We start from the raw sequence: 22,593 nt of genomic DNA, 5'->3' as shown, positions 1-22,593 counted from the left end.
TTTCTTTAATTAGTATTGAAATGTTTTCTCTACTGAATGGATGAATTACATTCTCAGTCATATTTAATGGAGATAGAAGAGTCACTTTTACAGAGAGTGCCAGACTTCTTAGAAGCAAGCACTTGGATATTTTTTTTAGGTTACTTCCTTTCTTTCCCTTAAGATATCCTGCTATTGTTATCAGATATTTCTTATTGTGGAAACAGGTTCATTTTGTACCTCCTAGCAAGGCAAATGGGCAAGCGGACAATAAATTGAGTGTTTTAACTGTCAGCATGGTGATGCTTTTATTTTTCCTCTAATTTTCCTAACACTCTAGCCAGTCACTATGCCTCCTCAGTCCATGCAGCTGCATAATTACATATCAGATCTCCAAAATGAATTAGTTTATTTTTAAAACAGCTAATTGCCTTAGTGGAGTCATGTTTTACCAGAAGCACAAAAAAAGGAGCTTTGTTCATTGCAGGGAAATTTTCTTCTGGAATGATGGTTAGGCTCAGTCTTCTGTGAATATCAGTCATGAACAACAAAATATCAGCAAAATATTCCAGGACATCCCAGTGTGACTTCAGCGTTATTTACTTTACATGTAGCTTTGTGTGATCATGAAATTAAAACGGCATGCTTCCTAATGTTCTGTGCTGCTATGACAAGGAATGGGGCCTGCTTTCCTCTGTATTATTGGTAACCCAATTTAGACCACTTCACTTTGAACCCAAGGATGTATTTATAAGGCAAAATTCTCATTGCATGTTAAGTCTCCTTTACAGATGATTGAATCAAGGCTTCTCTCTGCTGTAGTCCTGAACTTGAACTTCTAAATTTTGTTTTTGGATGCTATTTGTCTTAGTCAGTTTTCTGCTACTACAGCACAAAAGGACTGGATGATTTACAAACAAAATAAGTTTATTTGTCTTATACACTTATGGAGGCTAGCATGATATTCTGTTTCACAAATGGCAAAGTAGGACAGAGTTCAGGCTGAAACCCTCTTGATACTAGATTTCTACTTTCCAAATAATTAACTTATGCCCTCAATAACAACATTTAAGCCCTTGATGTCCTTTCAAGGTCTCATCTCAATACCATTACGATGACAATTAAATTTCAATGTGCCTCTCACCATTTTGAATATCAAATGAGATTCAAAGCATAGGTCCATTGTGTTTTAGTAGAATTAACAAGTGTTCTATAAGGGAAATAGTCTCAGAAAACATTACCTTTGAAAATTGACATTAGTAATACTCCCTCAAAAACTGTCCAAACATTAGTAACAATGAATATACCCAATAAAAACATTACTCTAAGGGACAATATCTTCATGACTGCTCATTGACAAATTCTGGAAAACCAGATTTTAATTAGAAAGATGATGGAAGAAATTTGACTCATCTTCATGTTTGTTAGCTATATAGCCCAAAGGTTCAGGAATATGAGGTTAGAACAGGATGAATCTCCTTGGGGGCCCCTCCTGTGGTGTAGCAAGAATAGAGAGTCTCAGATCTGACTCCAAACCTAACATGGAAGTAAATGTCTCAACTTTATTGCATTATTCAAAGTAAATTTAACTGCTAAATCTGTAATACTTAAAGCTTCAATAAGCATTGGAGACTACTGTAAAGTATAAGATTATTACTACCCAATAAAACTCAAGGTGAAAATCACCATTAAATGTCTTATTTCTTCCCCTAATATTTCACCCTAGCTCCCAATAATAACCTTATCTCTGAACTTCTGTTTTGTGTTTAGCTCTTTCTCCACAAATTCCTTCAAATATGTATTATATTGTTGTAAACAATGAGGTTCTGGCTTTAGTTTGATATTCCCAACCAGGAAAGCAATTAGCTAAACTCAGTTGTTTTCAGTTTGGTTTGAAGTTTACCCCCTGGAGACTTCACTTTCCATGCCAAACAAGTTTTCAAATTATGCAGCTAATAATTTCTTGGAAAAAATCTGCTACTAGAAACATGTAAATTCTAACAATTCACCTGCTTCTCTGATTCCTGCCTAGAACTTGAATGCTTTGATTCACATTGTTGCCCCCTGTGTTCACTGACATCAAAGGTAACCAACATGCATTTGGGTGGATTCTTCATTCCAAAGGTTAAAGTAATTACACCACAACAATAAATAGCTTATCTAAATATAGTATGTCTTTTCTCATTCAAAAAAGCTGTGGAAGAACTTGAAAACTAAAAAATACAGAGACCCAACTTAGCTCCCATGAACTGAATGGTTAATAATTGACAATATGAACAATAAGTAGCTATATGATATCCTATCATTCTGTGTCAAAATTTCCAAAACAAGAATGACAAAGAAGATAATTCATGATTATTATAAGATAATGTATATTCAACACTGCATACAAATATTTATTTATTTCAAAAGCCAGACACTGTTTATAATTGAGAGTATTTTAGTAAATTATGTCTCCAAATTGCATTTGTATGAAGAAAATGCTTCTTTAATAGTAAAACTTAATTGTGAAATTTAAGAGCTTGAAGATGATCTCAAAACTCATTTCTAATTACATTTTCTAGCATTCATGAGTCTTTGAGATGTAAAAGTGGCAAAGAGCTTCCTGTTTGTGACATTGCACAAGTGAGAGACTGAATTTAATGTTATGTTGCGTCTTACAATTGCATCTTAACATTTTGTTATTTGTAAATTGCATTAATCACACGCATTCACGGAAATCAACAGAACTTCAGAATGCCCATAGACTTTCTTTGATCTAATAATAACCCTTCTCAGGCCACAGCTACCTTCTGCCCTTTCTGCCTGTGTTACATTTTTTAAGGATATTTTTATAACATTTCCAGTACCTTCCATTTTAGGTTTGCCCATCATAACTGTGTCTGAATTTTGTAAGTCTTTGACCTGACACCAGAAAACAAAGATCAGTCAATACTTTAATTGCCCAAGGGATATGAACAGACTGGAAGCATTTCTTAAAGCACTAATCATCTTTAGAAAAGAAAATGCACTTTAAAATACAATTTATGCATTTACTAATCCAGACTGCACTATCAAGATGATGGGCTGCTGATTAGCTCTTTCGCTTTATGTTACATTACTTAACTTAAAAGTAAACTTTTATTTCAAATGTCATAGTAATTTTTCATTTTTGATAGCAGAATTACAAGGAGAAAAATCTTGAAAAGAGTACAGTTAGTTAAAATTCAGCACAAAAGAAAGAGGAAGGTAAACTTAGCCAAGACTCAATTTAGGGTTTTACCCAGAATATTTAGCTGTTTCAGAAACTAAAATGTTGCCATTTCAAATGGAAAATTATGGAGAAAATGTAGCATTTGGTAAATGAAATGTTTGGAACAAAATAAAGTTTTGCTATTGATTTAAAGCTTCTTATTATGCAACATTCTTACCAATACTAGTAGTTGGTGGACTGGATTTTTTTCCTATCCATTGAATATAAAGTAGCATCTCATTGTGTCTTACTTTTTTTATATTGTTTCCTGATAACTGGAATTCTTGAACTACTCTCTCTCTTTCTCTCTCTTTTCCGTCCCTCCCTTCCTCCCTCCCTCCTTCCCTCCCTCCCTCCCTTCCTTCTTTCTTTCCTTCCTTCCTTCTCCCCTTCTTCTTTCTTTCCTTCCTTCCTTCCTTCCTTCCTTCCTTCCTTCCTTCCTTCCTTCCTTCCTTCCTTCCTTCCTTCCTTCCTTCCTTCCTTCCTTTCTTTCTGTCTTTCTGTCTTTCTTTCCTTCTTTGTTGTGGGGCTAGAATTCAGGGCCTTGGCACTGTCCCTGAGGCCTATTGCTCAATCATTTGAACCACAGTGACACTTCCTATTTTTTGGAGATTAATTAGAGATAAGAGGTGTTACAGACTTTCCTTTCTTGAGCTGGCTTCCAACTGACTACTCAGATCTCAGCCTCCTGAGTAGCTAGGATTATAGGCATGAGCCCTGGGTACCCAGCCCACTTGAACGTATTTCATTGGTGGATTGGGCATTAAAGCTTTTTTTGTAGTACACTTTCTATTTAAATATTTATACTTATTACTGAATAGCACATTTTCTAAATTACCTACAAACATTATTAATATACATTCTGAACACTAGTTGTTGGTTGATTAAATGATCTTGTAAATAGTTTTTCCTCACTGTCATTAATTTTTTTCCCTTTTTAAAAGTGTCTTTGCCCTGGAATTATGTTGTTATATCATATGTACCAGTCTTTTTCTTTGTCTCATAAAAATCTATTCCTAATTTATAGATTGAAATATATTTTACCTTTATTTTTTTAAACGTGCTTGAAACTTGCTCTTTGCTTATAGATGTTTAACCCAGTTGGAATTGATAATTGTGTGTGTGTGTGTGCATATTAGTTTAATATAGAGAACCAATTATCTTAGATCACTTATTTATAATATTCATTTATCTGTTCTTCTATTACTGAAATATGTAGAGACTGCCCCATATATATGGATCTAATTTTTAGTGGTATATCATATTTTCTTACTTGTTTGTTTATCTTTAAGGTAATACTATATCCTCTATATTATAACTTATTAGATAATTCCTGAAATCTGATAGGGTACATGCTATTCTGAGGTCTTTCTAAATTACATCTTTTCCTACAGCTTTGTTATTCCATGTAAATTTTGGAAATAGCTTGTTAAGAATGAAATTAGGGCTGGGGATATGGCCTAGTGGCAAGAGTGCTTGCCTCGTATACATGAGGCCCTGGGTTTGATTCCCCAGCACCACATATACAGAAAACGGCCAGAAGTGGCACTGTGGCTCAAGTGGCAGAGTGCTAGCCTTGAGCAAAAAGAAGCCAGGGACAGTGCTCAGGCCCTGAGTCCAAGCCCCAGGACTGGCCAAAAAAAAAAAAAAAAGAATGAAATTAAACATCGATTTTGTTTGTATCCATGTTTTTAATCTATGTGTTATAAAAATGGAGGAAATTGGTTTAGACATTACTTTTAAATATCTCTGGTTCCATTACCTTAATATTATATAATATGTTGATGGATTATTATTACATTATGTAATCTTGAGGTGTGAAATTAGGCTTGTGTGTGGCAACACTCAATTATCCTAGATTACAAAGCTTACAGAGTTCTAAAATCTACTATTTTTAGTTTATATCTCTTCCTTTATTTTATGAATTAATCTCTGACTTTTTTCCTGGAAGATTGCCTGTTTCTAGCAGCACCCTTTTATCCTTGCTATTTTTTTTTCCTCCTAAACTATTCGGCTCACTTTTTCCAGTTTTTCCTGAAGTAAAAGTAAATTGATTAAAACATGCTACTTACTTACTAAAGAGAGCTGTCAGCTTATGACAGCTGGGCTTATTTGTTTACGTTCTTTAGAAGGATACCATAGTAGTAAGTGTTTAGTGGAAACTATGCTTTGAAGTTTGGATTTTGTGCTTGTCCTGGGAGAGCAGTACACAGTGCAATACTTTTCTGGTGCCAAACAGCTCCCACTCACCAGTGATCACCAGACTGAACAACCGATGTTTAGTGATTAGGCTTTGTTATTGACCAGGTTAGGTATATTAAATATTATTTTGCTTGTTATATCTTCAGATTATGATGGGTTTATGTGGTTGTCACCACCTCATAAAATGAAGAGCATCTGTGTTTAGTGATTAAACACCAGTATTTGTGTAAGACATTTTATGTCTTTTCAGCGATGTACATATTGGAGATGTTTGATCATTGCCAATATATAGATAAAATGGATGCTGGCCTGCCCCAGGTTAGGAAGCTGTAACTGAGCTCACATCTTTGCTTCCTGCCCAGCACAACACTATCCAGAATACTACTGTCATCTTTTAGCAGCATGCATGCATTGCCGCAAGCCTTCTGTTTTTGTATTCAAAAACTATAAATACTGTACTTCACTCACTTAGAAATAACTTTTCTACTACGTAAAGTTGGTATCTTTAGTTGCAGCTCAAGTCTAAACTACTAGATGCTATGAATGGTACATTTCCTTTTCTTTTCTTAATGTCAGTTGTGGATCTTGAACTTAGGGGCCTGGGTGCTGTTTCTGAGCTGAGCTCTTTTTGTACAAGGCTGGCTCTCTACCACTTTGTGCCACTTCTAGTTTCCTGGTGATTAGTTGGAGGTAAAAGGCTCAGAGACTTTCCTTCCTGGGCTGGCTTTGAATCATGATCCTCAGAACTCAGCCTCCTGTGAGTAGCTAGGATTACAGCTATGAGCAACAGCACCCAGCCAGATAGGAATATTTTCTAAAGGTGAGACTTCAGTTTAAGTACTGCAGTTATTGTCTCTACTGTTCAAGTAGTGTCAGCACAGCATACATTAAAATATCTAGAAAATTCCTTTTTAACTCAAATACTTGAAGGAAAGACAATAAAATAATTTAATGTGAATTAATAGACCATGAAATGGCTAGTTTTCCTGCATAGTTTAAGAAAACAGTCAGTGACAAATGATTAGTTCTGCCTTGAACCTTCACTTCCTACCTCCCTATAAATCTAGTGTCTGCCTCATCATGTAGAATCTAGATTTCTTTTCTTACAATGTTTGCATGTCAGTTTGTCTTCTGTGTGAGCCACACTATTGCATTGTGACTTCTTTTGGTGTGCTAGCACATCATGACCAAATCCCTGTTATTACTTGCCACTAAATGGTTAATTAATGTTGAGAACTGTAATTCCTTGTTGTGTTCTTTAATTGCCAAGCCATCACTACTTGTATTTCTAAAAGGGTTTGGTTTTCCCTTAAATGCATTTACCCAATGATTCCTGCAAGTTATGTATTCTTAAGGCATTAGCCCTCAGTGAGAGCCTTGTTACATCTGACTTTTCTGTGTACTTTCTGTTCTAAGTGATTCCCATTCATTGGGGAAAGCAGCATCTACAATCCCAACAAGCTTGAGGCTGAGGCAGGAAGACTTTGAATTCCAGATCAGATTGGTCTACATAGTGAAATTCTCAGTAAAGAAAGATGAAGCAAGGGTAAAGAAAGATGAAAGAAGGGTAAAGAAAGATGAAACTGGGAAAGAAGGAGAGAAAAGAGAAACAAAAGGGAGAAGAAAAAAGAGAAGAGATGAAGAGGAAAGGAGGGGCAAAAAGCAGGAGAAAAGGGAAGGGAGATGGATTTAGTTTATGTGTGAAAAGAAAACCAGCTTTTGATTTTCATCTGAAAAAAACTAAGACATGATATTTATACATTTGTATACTTTCATTCACTTTATACATTATAATTTATATACTTGATTATTTTTCATAGCTACACAGTCAGGAAACAATGGCTTTGAAAAAGCTAATGAAAAATGAGGACAAGTTTCAAAAAAACAAAACAGAATAAAGATAAACTAAACTCAAAAACAGTTAAGACTTTCGACCAATAAACTATATGATAGAGAATAGTGCTTATGAAATATATGAGTCAACATCGTTACTGCAGTCCCAAGGAAATACTAGGGAAGTGTGACCACACTATTTTGGCTGTTTATTCTCATTCCATGTGAAGAATCTTCATTCTGAAATTTTTAAAATTGCTTCTAATTACATATTGCAACTTCTTGGCAACTGATCCCCTGGAAATATATAGTCAATAAGCATTTTTACAAATCAAATTATGCTGTCTTTAGATCTGACATTTTTCTAAAACTAATATTGAATTAATAATTTTATGAAGCTTTAAAGGCAGCAAATGTTTAGAAAACCTAATAGCATGATTGTCTATATGTTATATTAATTGTCCAGATTCAAAATTGTATCACCTTAATGTTGCTCTTTCAACAGATTAAATATACCAACACACCCTTATGGATGATTTACATTCTCCTGAGATATTGTGATAATTCAGGATTCATTTGAAGATAGAAAAGAAAGCATTAAGTTTACCTTAAGTACAGAATATTAAAAATGTAGCAATTGATATAATGCGATGCAATATAAAATCATCTCCATAAAAGACTTTAAACTTTAATTTTAGTTCTCGTTTCTCATCCCCCACATATAATTTTTAATATTTTCATCTGCTGTTGTGTAAATGGTTGATCCTGTTTTAAGTGAAGTACATAGTTTAAATCAAATCATATCCCTGAGGTTTTAAATTGATTTTCCTTCCAATATTTCCTGTTTGGTTTGTATGGGAGATAGCATTAACTTATGTTTATGGATTGTCAGTAATTTAGCACTCAATACATTAATTTGTTGATAAGTTTTCACTAGGGGTAGGTTCTGTCACTCCTGTATCTAATTACTCATCATTTAAATAAAGAAAATGTAGTGCATTTCAGCCCAACTAAGATTTGCAATTTAAAATAACTACATTTGTCTTTAAAGGTCTCCTTCTGCTTATAGCTAACCCTGTTGAGAATTCCCTTCAGATATAGTCAACATAAGAAAATAGTCCATCCCCACTTCATTACAAAACAAGTTGTTAAATCCTCAGTTGAAACAACTAATGTGAGCATATTGATTTTTAAATAGGCTCTCCTTGCCATCTGGAAATAAGACATCAGGTAGTGGGAATATATTGTTTTGAAGATATTCTTAGGTTGCTATTAAATGACAAAGAGTTGCAGTTCTGTGTACTCAGTGAAGAGTCAAGCTCCATGGAAGTGTTCCTCCTATTAATAGGTCAGATGTGGCATTACAGAAAGAATGTAACAAACAGCCTGTCATATAGCTCTACTTTCTAGTCCATTATTTTGTCATTAGGATCAGAGCGTTGTAGAATACTGATGGTTTGTTTAGTAGCTAGGAAAGAAACATTAATGTAGTTGCAATATCCCTTCTAATATTTCTTACCTAATTTACCTTGTCTTCCTAGGAAACTGAGAATAGTAACCAATGATCCTTATGTCCTAGTTTATGATCCTGTAGCTGATCTTGCTGAATAAGATTTATACATCTTAAATGTAGAAAACATAGCTGTTCCTCAATCACTCAGCTCTTGATTTGTGTATTTATGGTCAGTTAAAAATGTAACAACTACACAGTATCTTCAGTACTATTGTGTTCTTAGGGCTAATAACATTTCTAAAAATTTTATTATAAATGTGATGTACAGAGGAATTTTACATAAGTCAGGTAATGAGTACATTCCTTTTGAATAGTGTCACCCACTCCCTCATTCTTTCTCAGTTTTCCCCTCCTGACTCCCCTCCCCAAGTTGTATAGTTCATTTCCAACATAGCTTTTAGTAGGTAACACTGCCTGATTGGTTCACCATTTGCCCTCCGTTTTTGTGCTTTCCCTTTCCCTCTCCAAATCAGATAAACTTATATACAAGACAAAGGGTACAAAAATTAAAAAAAAAAAAACAGTGACAGAAGGGAATAAACCAAAGAAAGAAGGAAAGAAAAAAAAAAAGGACTGCCAACAGTACAATAAAAAAACCTTTGTTTCCATTTCTTGAAATTCATTTCTATAAGCATCATTTTATGTGATCATAGACACATGGCTATTGAGATCTTGTGATCCTCTCCTAAGAATATTTTCTTTGTTCTCATTGTGTGAGTGTTTCAAGTGCTGTTTACTCATGTCCAAATGTAAATTACTTGTCTTTTAGTACCCATTGGGTTTGTTACGTTGTCTGTACTAGTTCTGAATATCAGTGCATGCTGCAAAACAGATGCCAATATTGTCATTCAAAAGGTGAGAACTGTGACTCAGAAAGGTTGAATAAAGTTGCACAGCTTCTAAAGGGCTCTAAATAGCAGAAATAGAGATCATATACATTTCTATCTGAATCTAGAACCACATCACAAGCCACATTACGTGGAACACTGTGTGGTTGTCTTTATGTAAAAGACATGAAGTGGCTCTCATGAATAAATCTACAATAATATCTGAAGCCACTTTTTCCAGAATATATTTCACTGATCTAGAAAAATATATAAAGACAAGTCCTTCTTTCAAAATATGTAGCTGTAAAGTGTATCTTTAAAGCTGTCAAGTCAATGAGAATATGAGGTGGGGCTTGCTTTTTATCAGAGCTTTGATGTTATCCACATATCTTGTCACCCTGTCCTGTATAGGAACTTCAGAGGGAGCCAGCACAGCCACAATCCAGAGCTAGGGACTCTTGAGAGCATAGCCACACTTTATATACAATTTCCAAAAATCTTTTTCCGTAAGTGTAGTTTCAGTTTAGAAATGGAAATGTTTAAAACATAAATTCTCTGGAATACTGACTTTCCACTGCTTGAGTTTAAGCCTAACAAAATAGAGTGTTGTAGATGCTTTTTTTTTTTAATCTTCATGTATTGTGTGGTTAGAAATCTATCTTGGAATATGATCATTCCATTAGTGATCAACATGGGGGTGGTATTGGGTATGGAAAGCCAGCTCCTCAGAGAAAGGATGTCCAGAGCCATAGGTAAGACTGTGAAGAATGGTAGGTAGAATGGTGACTGAGATTATAGAAATAGTGTGTCTGATGTTTATTTGTGAAAATAAGTATGTAGGAGAAAGCATATCAATGTCAGCTACATCACTCGTATGCAAGTAGGCTCATGCATATTCATTCAACCAACACTGAGTGCTTATTTCATTGAGTGCTTATGGTTTTCTATCTATGTCATGTGAGACAGTTACCCACATGGCTGACGTTGCTTTGTTCTTGTTGAGGTCTCATGAAGGGAACAGACATGTAATGAAACAAATACCCAGTGATTTCTGTCATGATTGCAGAATAAAATTAGATCTTCTCATTCATGATTACTCAGGCTAAGGAAGGCTTTGCCAAGGAAATTCCCTTCAGGCAGAAGGAGAGAAAGTATTTACTGCTTTTAGCTCCCAAGAAAATGGTGGGTCCTCAAAGAATGCTGTCTTCCTTCTGTGAACTCACCACATGCAGGAGACTTTATACTATATTGTTTAAATTCCAGAAACATGCTGTTTTGCCCCAGATAAAGATATGATGGTGGTGGTGATGGTGATAGTATACTTCTTTGATGCCAGTATTTGGGGAACTCTGGTAGGAGAGTCTGTGAGTTTAAAGTCAGCCTGGGCTACAGAATAAGACTTTGTTTTAGATTACCCACCTTCTAGGTGTGAAGATGATGGTGATTATGACAAATGGAAAGGGTAGAAATAAAGAGATAGAAAAATATAAATTTATTCAGAAAGAAAGACTGGTACCAATTTTGAGTTAGAAAGCAAAAGTAGGACATTATATATTGATAAAACTAAAAGAAGAGTTGATCAAAGAAAATGAATGGCAGAGAATTGTGCACAACAAAAAGAAAATGTAAAGAGCTGTGGAGGAAGGAAGCATTGGTGTGGGGATACTGATACATAGGGTTATCTCTGTTTTATCCTATTTTTTTATATCTTTGAGTATTTCTAAAAGGAGTCTTAATTCTGCATGTCAATCTATGAATATGATGTGTAGTGTCTGTTGAATGACATTTTAAAGGCATTAAACTGCTAAATTAGTGCATTAACTGATTTTGGTACCCTGGGTTTTGTATAAATGTGTATTGGAACTAGGGAAGGGAAGGAGAATATCAAAATGGAGAGACAAAGAGTAAAAGGCAAACCAATTCAACAACAATACTTTAAAAATGATATGCTATAATCCAACTGTGCTACTCATGGGGGAAGGGAATTGGGAAGGAGGGAACCAGGGAGGAAGTAACAAGTTTGATAAGAAATGTACTCACAGCCCTAGGTATGAAACTGTAACCCCTCTGTATATCACTTTGAAAATAAAATGGAAAAATAAAATAAAAAATAAAAAAGGACTTTGAATAGTCAAAACCCCTTTTCTCTGCTCTTGAATTTAGAGTCCTAATGTAGGAAATATTTGATACACATGAGTCCATATCTCTTAGAGATAAGGCAAATAGTACCTCTTATGCCTTAATTATGTGCCATTGCTATAAGTATTTTTAATTTGTCAAAAATAAAGTCTAGGGCTGGGGATATAGCCTAGTGGCAAGAGTGCCTGCCTCGGATACACAAGGCCCTAGGTTCGATTCCCCAGCACCACATATACAGAAAACGGCCAGAAGCGGCGCTGTGGCTCAAGTGGCAGAGTGCTAGCCTTGAGTGGGAAGAAGCCAGGGACAGTGCTCAGGCCCTGAGTCCAAGGCCCAGGACTGGCCAAAAAAATAAAAAAATAAATAAATAAAGTCTAGTTTAGGTATTATTTATTAAATTTGGTAGATAGCACCCAAGAAGATTGAATAATGAGGTCAGAACTTACATGCAACTTTTAAAATATTTCTTTTGTGTTGTTGTTAGTCATGGGGCTTGAACTTAGGTCATGGGTGCTGTCCCTGATCTCTTTTGCTGAAGGTTAGTGTTCTACCACTTTTGGCTTTCTGGTGGTTAATTGGAGATTACACTGGTCTTTGAACCATGTACCTCAGATCTCAGCTTTCTGAGCTGCTAGGTTACTGGTGTGAGCCACCAGTGCCTAGCAAATACTGCTTTTTTTGAGACAAGCATTCTAGAATTCTCTTCATTTGACTTGTTGATGGGGCATGATGTGGCATGGTGAATTGTGAGTTCTCCTTTGGGGCAATAAATGAAGTGAAGGCTTTGAGTTGAATTTTCATATCTGTTCTATTTATACTAACATGTGAAAAATTAATCTTAACACAGTTTTTAAATGTACTATTTCTTACCATTCTACACTACTTAGTATTCACAATCACATATATTTCCAAGTTCCTGTATTTAAGGAGCCGATATTTCATAGGATAGTATAAAATTATGCATTTGATTCATACCAAGTAGTAGACTAGACTAAAACTACTACTTAATTGGACTTCTCCTATACTTTTTTTCTTTTAATACCCCTACAGCCAAAGGTACTATATCACATTGTAACTATTAAGAGTTTCTATTAAGAGTTTCTGATCTTGTGGCCTCATCGAATTGATCTTATGAAGGATTATTTGTATGTGTAAGTAGGTATCGTTAAATAAAGGAAACAACACTTCCCTATTAGTGTGAAGTTTTGAGGGTGATTTGAAGCACAAGAAAGGATTTCTGGCTGCTATGGACACAAAGCACATGTCCCAATGCAAAATGATGTTCACCTACCTAGTTTCCCCATGGGAAACATTACTCTTAGAATTAGAAATACTGTGTATACAATGGGAACACAGTGCGATATGAGTTTCTCAAGGCATCATTGAAGGGAGGAAAGGTTATATCTGAAGCTATAGAGAATTTTTTTTTTGCAGAATATTGAATGGGAATAAATTCAATAGAAGTCACTGATTTAAAGTAGCACATGAAGCTAGGTGTTTTGGCACATAACTATAATCTTAACATGCTGGATGCTGAGGCAGGGAATATGGTTGTGCATATAAATTTTGCCAGTTTAAGAGATAATCAGACATTTCTTTCATCTTTGCCATTACTAAAGAGTTAGTAGGTCAATTCTTGTCAATTGGAGCCATTGGCATATTTAGATATACATTCCTTTTTGTTTTCTTTGTTCTGGTCTTAGGTCTTGAATTCAGGGCCTCACGCACCTGTCTAGCATTTTTCCATTCAAAGCTGGCAGTCTACCACTTGAGCCACACCTCCCTGTATACATTTCTTATCCTGCAGTCAGATACCAGTCTTTCCATTGGCAAATCTATGTTGTGAGGCACTAATAAGACAAGGAAAATACAACCCAAAGTATAATGAACCTGCAATTAATTTCAACAAAACACTAGTTTTCATTCTTGTACTTAGATTTTCATTGTGATTTGTTTGCTGTTAAAATGATATTTCAGTAAGCAACTGTGAATATTGCATAACAAGGGTCGAATTTAATATTAGCATGTAAGACAAAATAGTAGTTACTTAAGAGTAGCTTCTGAATAAGGAATCATTTATTCATTGTTAAAACTCTATCAAAAGGCCATTAACTTTTATTTGTTCCTGTAGTTAAGAGAATTGTGCATGATTCTATTGATTTTTTTCCTCAGTGTTGGCTGTTGTGAGCTCTAAGTAGATGCACTGAGGTACAACTAACAAATGCTCGGGAAAATAGACCCTAGAGCCAAGTGGCTCAGTAGCAAATGGCAGGGCACGCATGCCTACCACCTTAGGTAGGCAATTCCTGCCAAGTCTTTTCATGTTTTCAATATTAATGGTCTTGGTTTTTGGTCTTTTACATAGTTTAATTATTTTTATTTTTGAAAATTGTTCTCTGATAATACTTGCTAATTTGAAATTGCACTAAAAAAGACACTTTATCCATCTGTATTTTTAGCCATCTAATTAGTGCTTTGGGAAGGATGATCTAATCTTGTGGTTCTCAAACTGTATTGTGCATCAGAAGCACTTGGAAAGCTTGTTAAAATACATGCTCCAGAGATTCTGATTGGGTAGTGTTAGGGTAGGGTCCAGTGAATGGCATTTCTAAGAAGTTCTCAGATGACCCTGATGGTTTGTAACCCGCCCCCCAGTTGAGCAAATCACAGAACAACATATTCATGTGAAAGGAAAGTTAGAGCAGATATTATTTTTAAACAAAGCACAAGGCCAGTGAGTTCTTTGCAAGTGTTGATTTGTTCCTGGTTTATCTAAAATAGTCTTCCTGGAATTTCATTACACATGAGTCTTCTCAAGCTCTGCTGGCTGATTGGTGGAGGAATAATTTTCTGCTTCAAAAACCTGATTGATTAGGATTACCTTAATTGTTAGCAGGAGAAACCATTTGCAAATGTATCAGGTGCTATTCTGAAAGAACTAGTATGTTTCCTTAAATAAGTAGAAAAAACATTCAAATAATTAATTAATTAAAAAATTATACAATGTATTTCCCCCTCTACCTGAATTCCTGGGAGATGTAAGGATATAAAACTTGTTGACTGGCAGCAAATGTATATAATTTTATTACTGCTAACAATAGTTTGGCAAATGTGAGGTCAAGAGAGAATGTCTGGGAACACTGAGTCAATGGAGACACAAGTTATTGATAAGTAGTTTGTAGCATTCTTGTAAAACACAATTTAGCATTTGTGGGAAACAAGTTGAAAGCTTAGATTCCAGAATCATAGGAAGTGGCTACAAATGAGAAGATATATTTTGTGATAAGATAAATTTGGTAACTTCATCTTCCTTTTTTGCATGCAGTGGGGTTTTATGTAGAAGACAATCAAGAGATCCACTGATAATTCTTTTTTTCTTTTTTTTTTCTTTTTTTTTTTTTTGCCACTCCTGGGCTTGGACTCAGGGCCTGAGCACTGACTGCCTCTGGCTTCTTTTTGCTCAAGGCTAGCACTCTACCACTTGAGCCACAGCGCCACTTCTGGCCATTTTCTATATATGTGGTGCTGGGGAATTGAACTCAGGGCTTCATGTATGCAAGTCAAGCACCCTTGCCACTAGGCCATATTCCAAGCCCTCTACTGATAATTCTTAAACTAAAGGTATAAGGATATTTCTTAGATTGGTTGTTTATTTGTTGGTAGTTATTTACTGCTATTTTTTGCAGTGCTGGGAATAAAATCCATATGATTTGCATATGCTAGGAAAATGTTTGCCACTGAACTATATCCAAAGCCTTAGAATGGTATATCTGGATTTTATTGTTTTGTTTTTGTACTTGCATATAAAGAATTAAAATTTTTATGATTTTAAGTGACATTTTGCATGAGTTTGATTCCTGTCTCCATTCAATTTGGAGCCTTTTTTTTTTTTTGCCCTTTTCTCCCCACATTTTAAACTTGTATTATTGTAAAGTATGATATTTAGTTTAATTTCCAAACTACTTATTAAATTGAATCAGAATTTATTATGATGAGATTTTCCAAAATACTCCTCTTTGTATTATAGCTTAACATTTATTTATATTATAGCTTATTAAAATTCTTACAAAAGACAATATGTATTTTTTGTACTAATTTGTGAAATTGTTTTAAGAAATATCACGACAATAAACTTAGTCACATTTTTACTAACATTTTTGGGATAGTTTGAGAATAATTTCTATTTAGCTTTTGGATAATGGAGCTATAGTAATCAATAACTTTGATAATACTTTTATTCTCAGAGACAAGTGGGATCTATTTTATAATGTGTCCAATATCTTTCCACACTAAACTAACTTTCCATGATCAAAAGTTAAAATTAAATATAAGAATTCTATTGGAATAAATTCTGAAAGAACATAAAGATAAAAATCTAAATAAACCTCATGTTAAAAAGAGGGGCCAGGAATGTGGCTTAGTGGTAGAGTTCTCGCCTAGCAGACATGAAGCTCTGGGTTCGATTCCTCAGCACCACATACACAGAAAAAGTTGGAAGTGGACGCTGTGGCTCAAGTGATAGAGTGCTAGCCTTGAGCAGAAAAGAAGTCAGGGACAGTGCTCAGTCCCTGAGTCCAAGCCCTAGGACTGGCAAAAAAACAAAAAAGTTCAGGGGTTGGGAATATGTCCTAGTGGTAGAGTGCTTTGCTTGCCTCAAATACATGAAGCCCTAGGTTCAATTCCTCAGCACCACATATATAGGAAGAGCTGGAAGAGGGTGGCATGGTGGCTCAGGTGATAGAGTACTAGCCTTGAGCAAAAAGAAGCCTGGGACAGTTCTCATGCCCTGAGTTCAAGCCCCAGGACTGGCAACAAAACCAAAAGAGTTTAGTCGAAATGATAAAGACAGTTTAATGGCCTTTGCCACACCTTCTGAGAAATAAGATAATTAATAACATACTAATCTGGAGTTTCGGCCTATTTCTCTGTTTGTGAGTACAAAAGCCTAGAGATCCTTTTAGTCAATTGTGGTTTGTGGGTGTAATTAAACATAAAGTGACAAAAGATGTGTAGGCATCTATTATGCCAATATTATGATTTTGTTATCCCTCTTACATATTTATCAGGATTTTTGAGTATATTTGTCAAAAACACTTGAAATGATTAGGAATGTATTCCATTTTTAATCAGTAGATTGTATTACATTATTATAGTAAAGAAAAAGATGTTTGAATTGCAGAGCATAAATGCAAAGTAAGCATAGGTAATTATCTGGGTTACCATATTAAGTATGTCTGCTTCAGCCTGACTCTATTTCAGAGAGACGGCCAAAAAGAAAGAAGGAAGGGTGGTAGTTAGCTCAGCAATTCATGTGTAATTTAATTTTGATTATTTTTTCACAACATATATGTTAATCAAATCATCGACTTGTACACCTTAATATTCTATCTTTTGTTTTTGCACTGTTCCTGAGGCTTGAACTCAGGGCCTAGGTGGTTCTGTCCCTGAACTTTTTTTTTTTAATTCAAATTTTTATTATCAAACTGATGTACAGAGAGGTTACAGTTTCATACGTTAGGCATTGGATACATTTCTTGTACTGTTTGTTACCTTGTCCCTCATACCCCCCTCCCTCCCCCCTTTCCTTTCCCCCCCCCCCGCAGGTGTTCAGTTCACTTACACCAAACAGTTTTGCAAGTATTGCTTTTGTAGTTGTTTCTCTTTTTTTACCCTGTGTCTCTCAAATTTGGTATTCCCTTTGAATTTCCTACTTCCAATACCAGTAAACACGGTTTCCAATTTACTCAGATAAGATTACAGAGATAGTGTAGGTACAACCACAGGAAGGTGATACAAGAACATCATCAATAATAGAAGCTACAGATACACATAGGACGTTGAAAGTAGTTACAACTGTGATATAACAATTGTTTCCATAACATGGAGTTCATTTCACTTAGCATCATCTTATGTGTTCATAAGGGTATAGCTACTAGGCCTTGTGATGCTCTGCTATGACTTGCCTAAACCTGTACTAATTATTCCCAATAAGGGAGGCCATAGAGTCCATGTTTCTTTGGGTCTGGCTCACTTCACTTAGTATAACTTTTTCCAAGTCCTTCCATTTCCTTACAAATGGAACAATGTCATTCTTTCTGATAGAGGCATAAAATTCCATTGTGTATATGTACCACATTTTCCTGATCCATTCATCTACTGAGGGGCATCTGGGTTGGTTCCAGATTCTCGCTATGACAAATTGTGCTGCGATGAACATTGTTGTGCTGGTGGCATTACTGTGATTTTGTTTGTGGTCTTTTGGATAGATACCCAAAAGTGAGGCTGCTGGGTCATAGGGGAGTTCTATATTGAGCCTTCTGAGGAATCTCCATACTGCTTGCCAGAGTGGCTGAACCAGTTTACATTCCCACCAACAATGAAGTAGGGTTCCCTTTTGGCCACATCCCCTCCAACAATTGTTATTATTAGTTTTCTTGATATATGACTTTCTTGCTGGGGTGTCCCTGAACTTTTTTACTCTACCAGTAGACACTCACCTCCAATTGGATTTGTTTTTTAGTGGTTAATTGTCAATAAGGGTCTTGAGGACTTATCTGCCTCGGCTGGCTTTGATCTTCAGATTTCAGCCTCCTGAATAGCTAGGGTTACAATCATGAGCATGTAATGAAAGTGCCAGGCTTAATATATGCAATCTTGATTTGTCAAGTATACGTCAATTAAAAATTTCCTTAAAATTCATCTTTAAAGGAATGAAAAATGTTAAAAGAAATGTTTTAACCTCAAATATCAATAGATGAAAGAGAGCTTCTCAGGCTAAGAGGAATCCTGGGAAGGTGCCAGGTACCCTTGTTTCTTAATGCAAAGTTTGAAGATCGTTCATGGGCTACATTAATTTCTTCTCAGGTCTAAAATGCTAGCTGGGCATGGTGGTACACATCTGTAATTCTAGCACTCAGGAGGCTGAGACAGGAGGATCAAGAGTTTGGCCCAGCCTGGTGTACAGAGTGAGATTGTTTCACAAAACCAAATGAAAGAAAAAGAAAATAAAATGATGTATGAGATTACTACATAAATATATCTTCCTCAAGGACAACTGTTATTATTTCTAGTGCTTTAGTTTTATAAATATAATTTTAAATGGAAAATCTGTTGGAATATACAATGGAATTAAGCTTTTTTCCCCTACTAGAAGGAATAGAAGATATTACTGTTTAGCTTGTGTTAAATGAAACTTGAAATACCTGCTTTTAAAAAATTCTTATAACTTTTCTGTTTAAATAAGATTTTTCAACAAAGTAGGGAAGGGGATAGAAATTAATCTCTGGAAAAAGAGCAATTCACAAATGAGTTTTCTGATAAATGATTTAATATGTTTCTTCCTTTATCCAAAATTCTGTGTGCCTTCTTTGCATTTCCTTGCCTGGGGTTTAACCAAGATTTTCTACTCTTCCATCTGATTGTTCTGGGCATCTTGTAACATCTGCTTTTCCTCTTTCTTTCCCTGCTGTTAATGATGCCTTATGATTTAATATTTTACTTATTGATCTATTTTGTAACAAGGAGATGAGTTTCCATGACCAATTGCATTATCACTTTTGGGTTTAACCTTGGAAGCAGTTAGTATGAACATCACACTTGGGGCTGCAGGATTTAGTTCTCAAAGAGAAACAGTATTTTAAGAATATACCAGAGATGGCAGAGTGTTTATACTTTCTGGAATACTGCACTCCAGATAGTATAAAGTGAATGGCACAATGTGTGCTGATCTGGGATAATGCGAAATGCCATTTCTATAGAAAAATAAGCTCTGTCTTTCACTACACCAATGCATAGACACATGCCACTTACATTTAGGTAGTGAACAAACTACTTATCTATTGAAAGGTGCCAACTTCCCAAAAAAGTATCAACTCTTTCCTTTTTCCTTTTGCAAATGAAGTAGCTTTATACTAAGAGATTGAAATCTTTCAGATTAGCAGTTTATGGTTTAGTTTTTTAGATAGAGCAGAAACTGGATGCAGTAACACTGAAAGGTGACTCTAAGATCGAATTAGGACTTGTGAAATGGAAGATTGCCTTATGTAAATACTAAGTACAAAAGGGAAAAAAATCAAGCCAGTCCTTCATAAAATTTTTATTCTGGGGTGTGCTTGTTTTCCAAAACTACCTCTACTCAATCTCCTGTCAGTGCTGAAACTAGAAGGCAGAAAAGCTCCTAAGGCTTCAGCCAACTGCAGTGTAGCCAGAGAAACAGGCAACAAAAATAGAACACCAGGATTGCTGTGCGTGGGCGAGGCAGAAACCACATTATGAGCAAAAGCTTCCAGTATTATTTTAGAACCAATACAGAGCTCTGCACTTCTCTCCTCTCCCTTCCAAAAACACATACTACAAAAATAAAATGAAATGAAATGTATGTGCATTTGCCCTCTTAAGAGTTATGATTCTTAATTGAATTTTTTTCCCCTCTTTCCATCTTTCCTTTGGAAGCGAATCGCCAGTATGGAAACACAATGTTGTAAAACCAAGCTTAGAGAGGAAAGAGTTAATTGCTTTTAAGGCCCTGCAATAGAGAATTATGGTTTGAAAGATAGAGGCTGGACAGCTGGGTTTGCTGGGGTATTTTTAAATGCATTAATGCAGGCTCCAATCACTCGGCCAAGCTTGACCTATTTTTGGCTCAGGCCGACCATTGTTCTATTTCTGTGCCTGTGGGCCAAGCTGTTGTTGATTCATATGCAAATGGATTATCACTAGCTTTAGCCAACTTGAGCTGAGAGAGACTGAGAAAGGGAAGAGAGAGACACAAACAGAGAGAAGAAGGGCAGGAAATCCTAGCAGCCCGCAGAACTATGAGCCAGGTTTAATTCCTTTCTTTTCTCCTTGGTGTAGTTAGTATTTTCCTAGTTATTCTAGCCAAGAAATAACCCCAAAGCACATTCCTGGTCCCACCTGCTTTTAGTTTCCAGGATAACCTGGGACTCCAGAGAGCTATTGCATTTACTCAGCCCTTCCCGCTTTTGCACACAGGTTAGTAATCCTGGGGGAAAGTGACCAGGTCTTTGGGAAAGTGTGGTGTCATCTGAGTGGAAAGAAAATCATTGTCGAAGTTGATCCTCTGTTGCTTCTCCTCAGGGAGGAGGGAAGACCAGGCAGGGTAGCTCCTGGGGCCAGTGATGAATCTTTCATGTAGCTGAACTAAGAGTGGTGGAATATGCTGCAGACAATTTACGAGAGTGCCTCCTGTTTCTCCTCAGATGGGGTGGCTGCGCGGGAGCAACTCTTGGCTCAGCAAAGAATGCACAGTAGGATCAACTCAGGTAAGATCCTTTTTCCGCTAACGAGATGGTTTATGTTCGCAAGGGGGCTGGTTGGGAAAGGCAGCCGAGAAAAGAACCTCTTTTAAGGAACTGCGACTGCTTTTTGGCTTGATGTGGATGTTTTCACAGTGTCGCTGTAAGGTTTAACTTAGATCCGTTCCATTACTGTTTCTCTGCGTATTTGCAGTCTTCTTAGGGGACGGCTGCTTCTGAATGAAATAGCAAAGTATTGCTTCTGATGACAGATGAACCGAGATAAGTAAAATGTAGTTGAGGGTGTTGTGCCTTACTATACAGCTAGGGAAAAAAAAAGAGGGAGAGAGAGAGAGAGAGAGAGAGAGAGAGAGAGAGAGAGAGAGAGAGAGAGAGAGAGAGAGAGAGAGAGAGAGAGAGAGAGAGAGAGAGAGAGAGAGAGATACCTGGATTGATTGTAAGCTTATGCTAATAGGATCTCGAAATCAGGTAAGTTCACATTGTGGCTTCCGTTTTAAATTGCAACCTCAGCCAGCTTGATGATTTTATATTTACAGTGTGCACACAGGAGCATATCTATTTATAGACCTACCTTCTGAAATGTGTTTGCTGTGGAGTTTCTTGTTTTTTTTTGAGGTAGTTTGTATTCTTTCCCACACTGTGCCTTTTTCTCCTCAGCTGCAAATACAAGTGTTTGAAATGAAAGGAAATTATTATTACCAGATGTTTATTTTTTTAAATGAGTTTATTTTTCAAACACATTCTGGAAGTCTGGCATTGCTATGCAAGATACAGGGGTATATACTCATAGAAATGTGTTAGGAGCAGGTGTCCTGTTTTAAAGGATAAACCCCTTAAATGGTTTCTCTGGGGCCCTGCTTGTCTCTCTAGGATGTCATGGGAGGAAGCCTGTCAGTTTTATCTGTTTGTACTTGCTAAGTGAGTCCAACTCTTGAGGCAATATCATTTTCTTGTAATTGCTGCTTTTTGTGTTTATTTCCTGTCACTCCTTCATAAAAGCTTTGGGGCTCTGTTTCTCTTATTTTCTGAATACTGCAACTAAGATTGCCTTAAGTGTTCCCCAGAGCTTCTAAGGACTGGTGTGGGGTTAATCATAACTGTAGGGTCACCGTCTGAGTGCCCATGAGAAGGCAGCAAGAAGCAGCATGGATGTTGTTGAGCTGGGTGTGAAAGGAATACTCCACAGGTTGCCCTCATATCTGGCTGCTTTGGTTCTAATGTAACCATCCCATCTGTGGATCCTGCTTGAAACAAGATTTCAGTAAGCCTCCATCAGTCGTGATGATTTTAAGATCTTCTTGAGGATTCAATCATTTCCTAGAATCTGAATAGAGTATCAAGTTGGTGTTTATACACTTAAATGACAGGAATTATATTAGTGAGTAGTGTCTGGGTAATAATTGCAAGAGCGTTTTTATCATTGTGGCTGAAAGCTACCAGGTCTTAGGGACAGGTCTGCTTACCTGTCTTGGATGAAACTGGTCACTTACCATTCTATTTGAATATATCCATGAATTATAGATGAACTCTTTGGACAGAGATATTTTAGCTATCGCTTTGGAACTATGCGGCATCTGTTTAGTCTTTGCCTCT

General features: G+C 36.1%; 1 protein-coding gene across 7 annotated transcripts in view; it reads left to right on the top strand.

The window, feature by feature from the left end:
- The window catches only part of Hdac9 (histone deacetylase 9), an 805,515-nt gene that overhangs the window by 296,627 nt on the left and 486,295 nt on the right, over window positions 1-22,593 (top strand). For all 7 annotated transcript variants that reach the window (XM_048339733.1, XM_048339732.1, XM_048339730.1 and 4 more), the window contains exon 2: window positions 20,944-21,006. In XM_048339733.1, the coding sequence (XP_048195690.1) occupies window positions 20,944-21,006 (63 nt within the window). The remainder of the gene's footprint in view (window positions 1-20,943; window positions 21,007-22,593) is intronic.

Source organism: Perognathus longimembris, chromosome 2 (assembly GCF_023159225.1).
Source record: "Perognathus longimembris pacificus isolate PPM17 chromosome 2, ASM2315922v1, whole genome shotgun sequence".
Classification (NCBI taxonomy): domain Eukaryota; kingdom Metazoa; phylum Chordata; class Mammalia; order Rodentia; family Heteromyidae; genus Perognathus; species Perognathus longimembris.
This window is presented reverse-complemented; position numbering and strand designations above follow the sequence as displayed.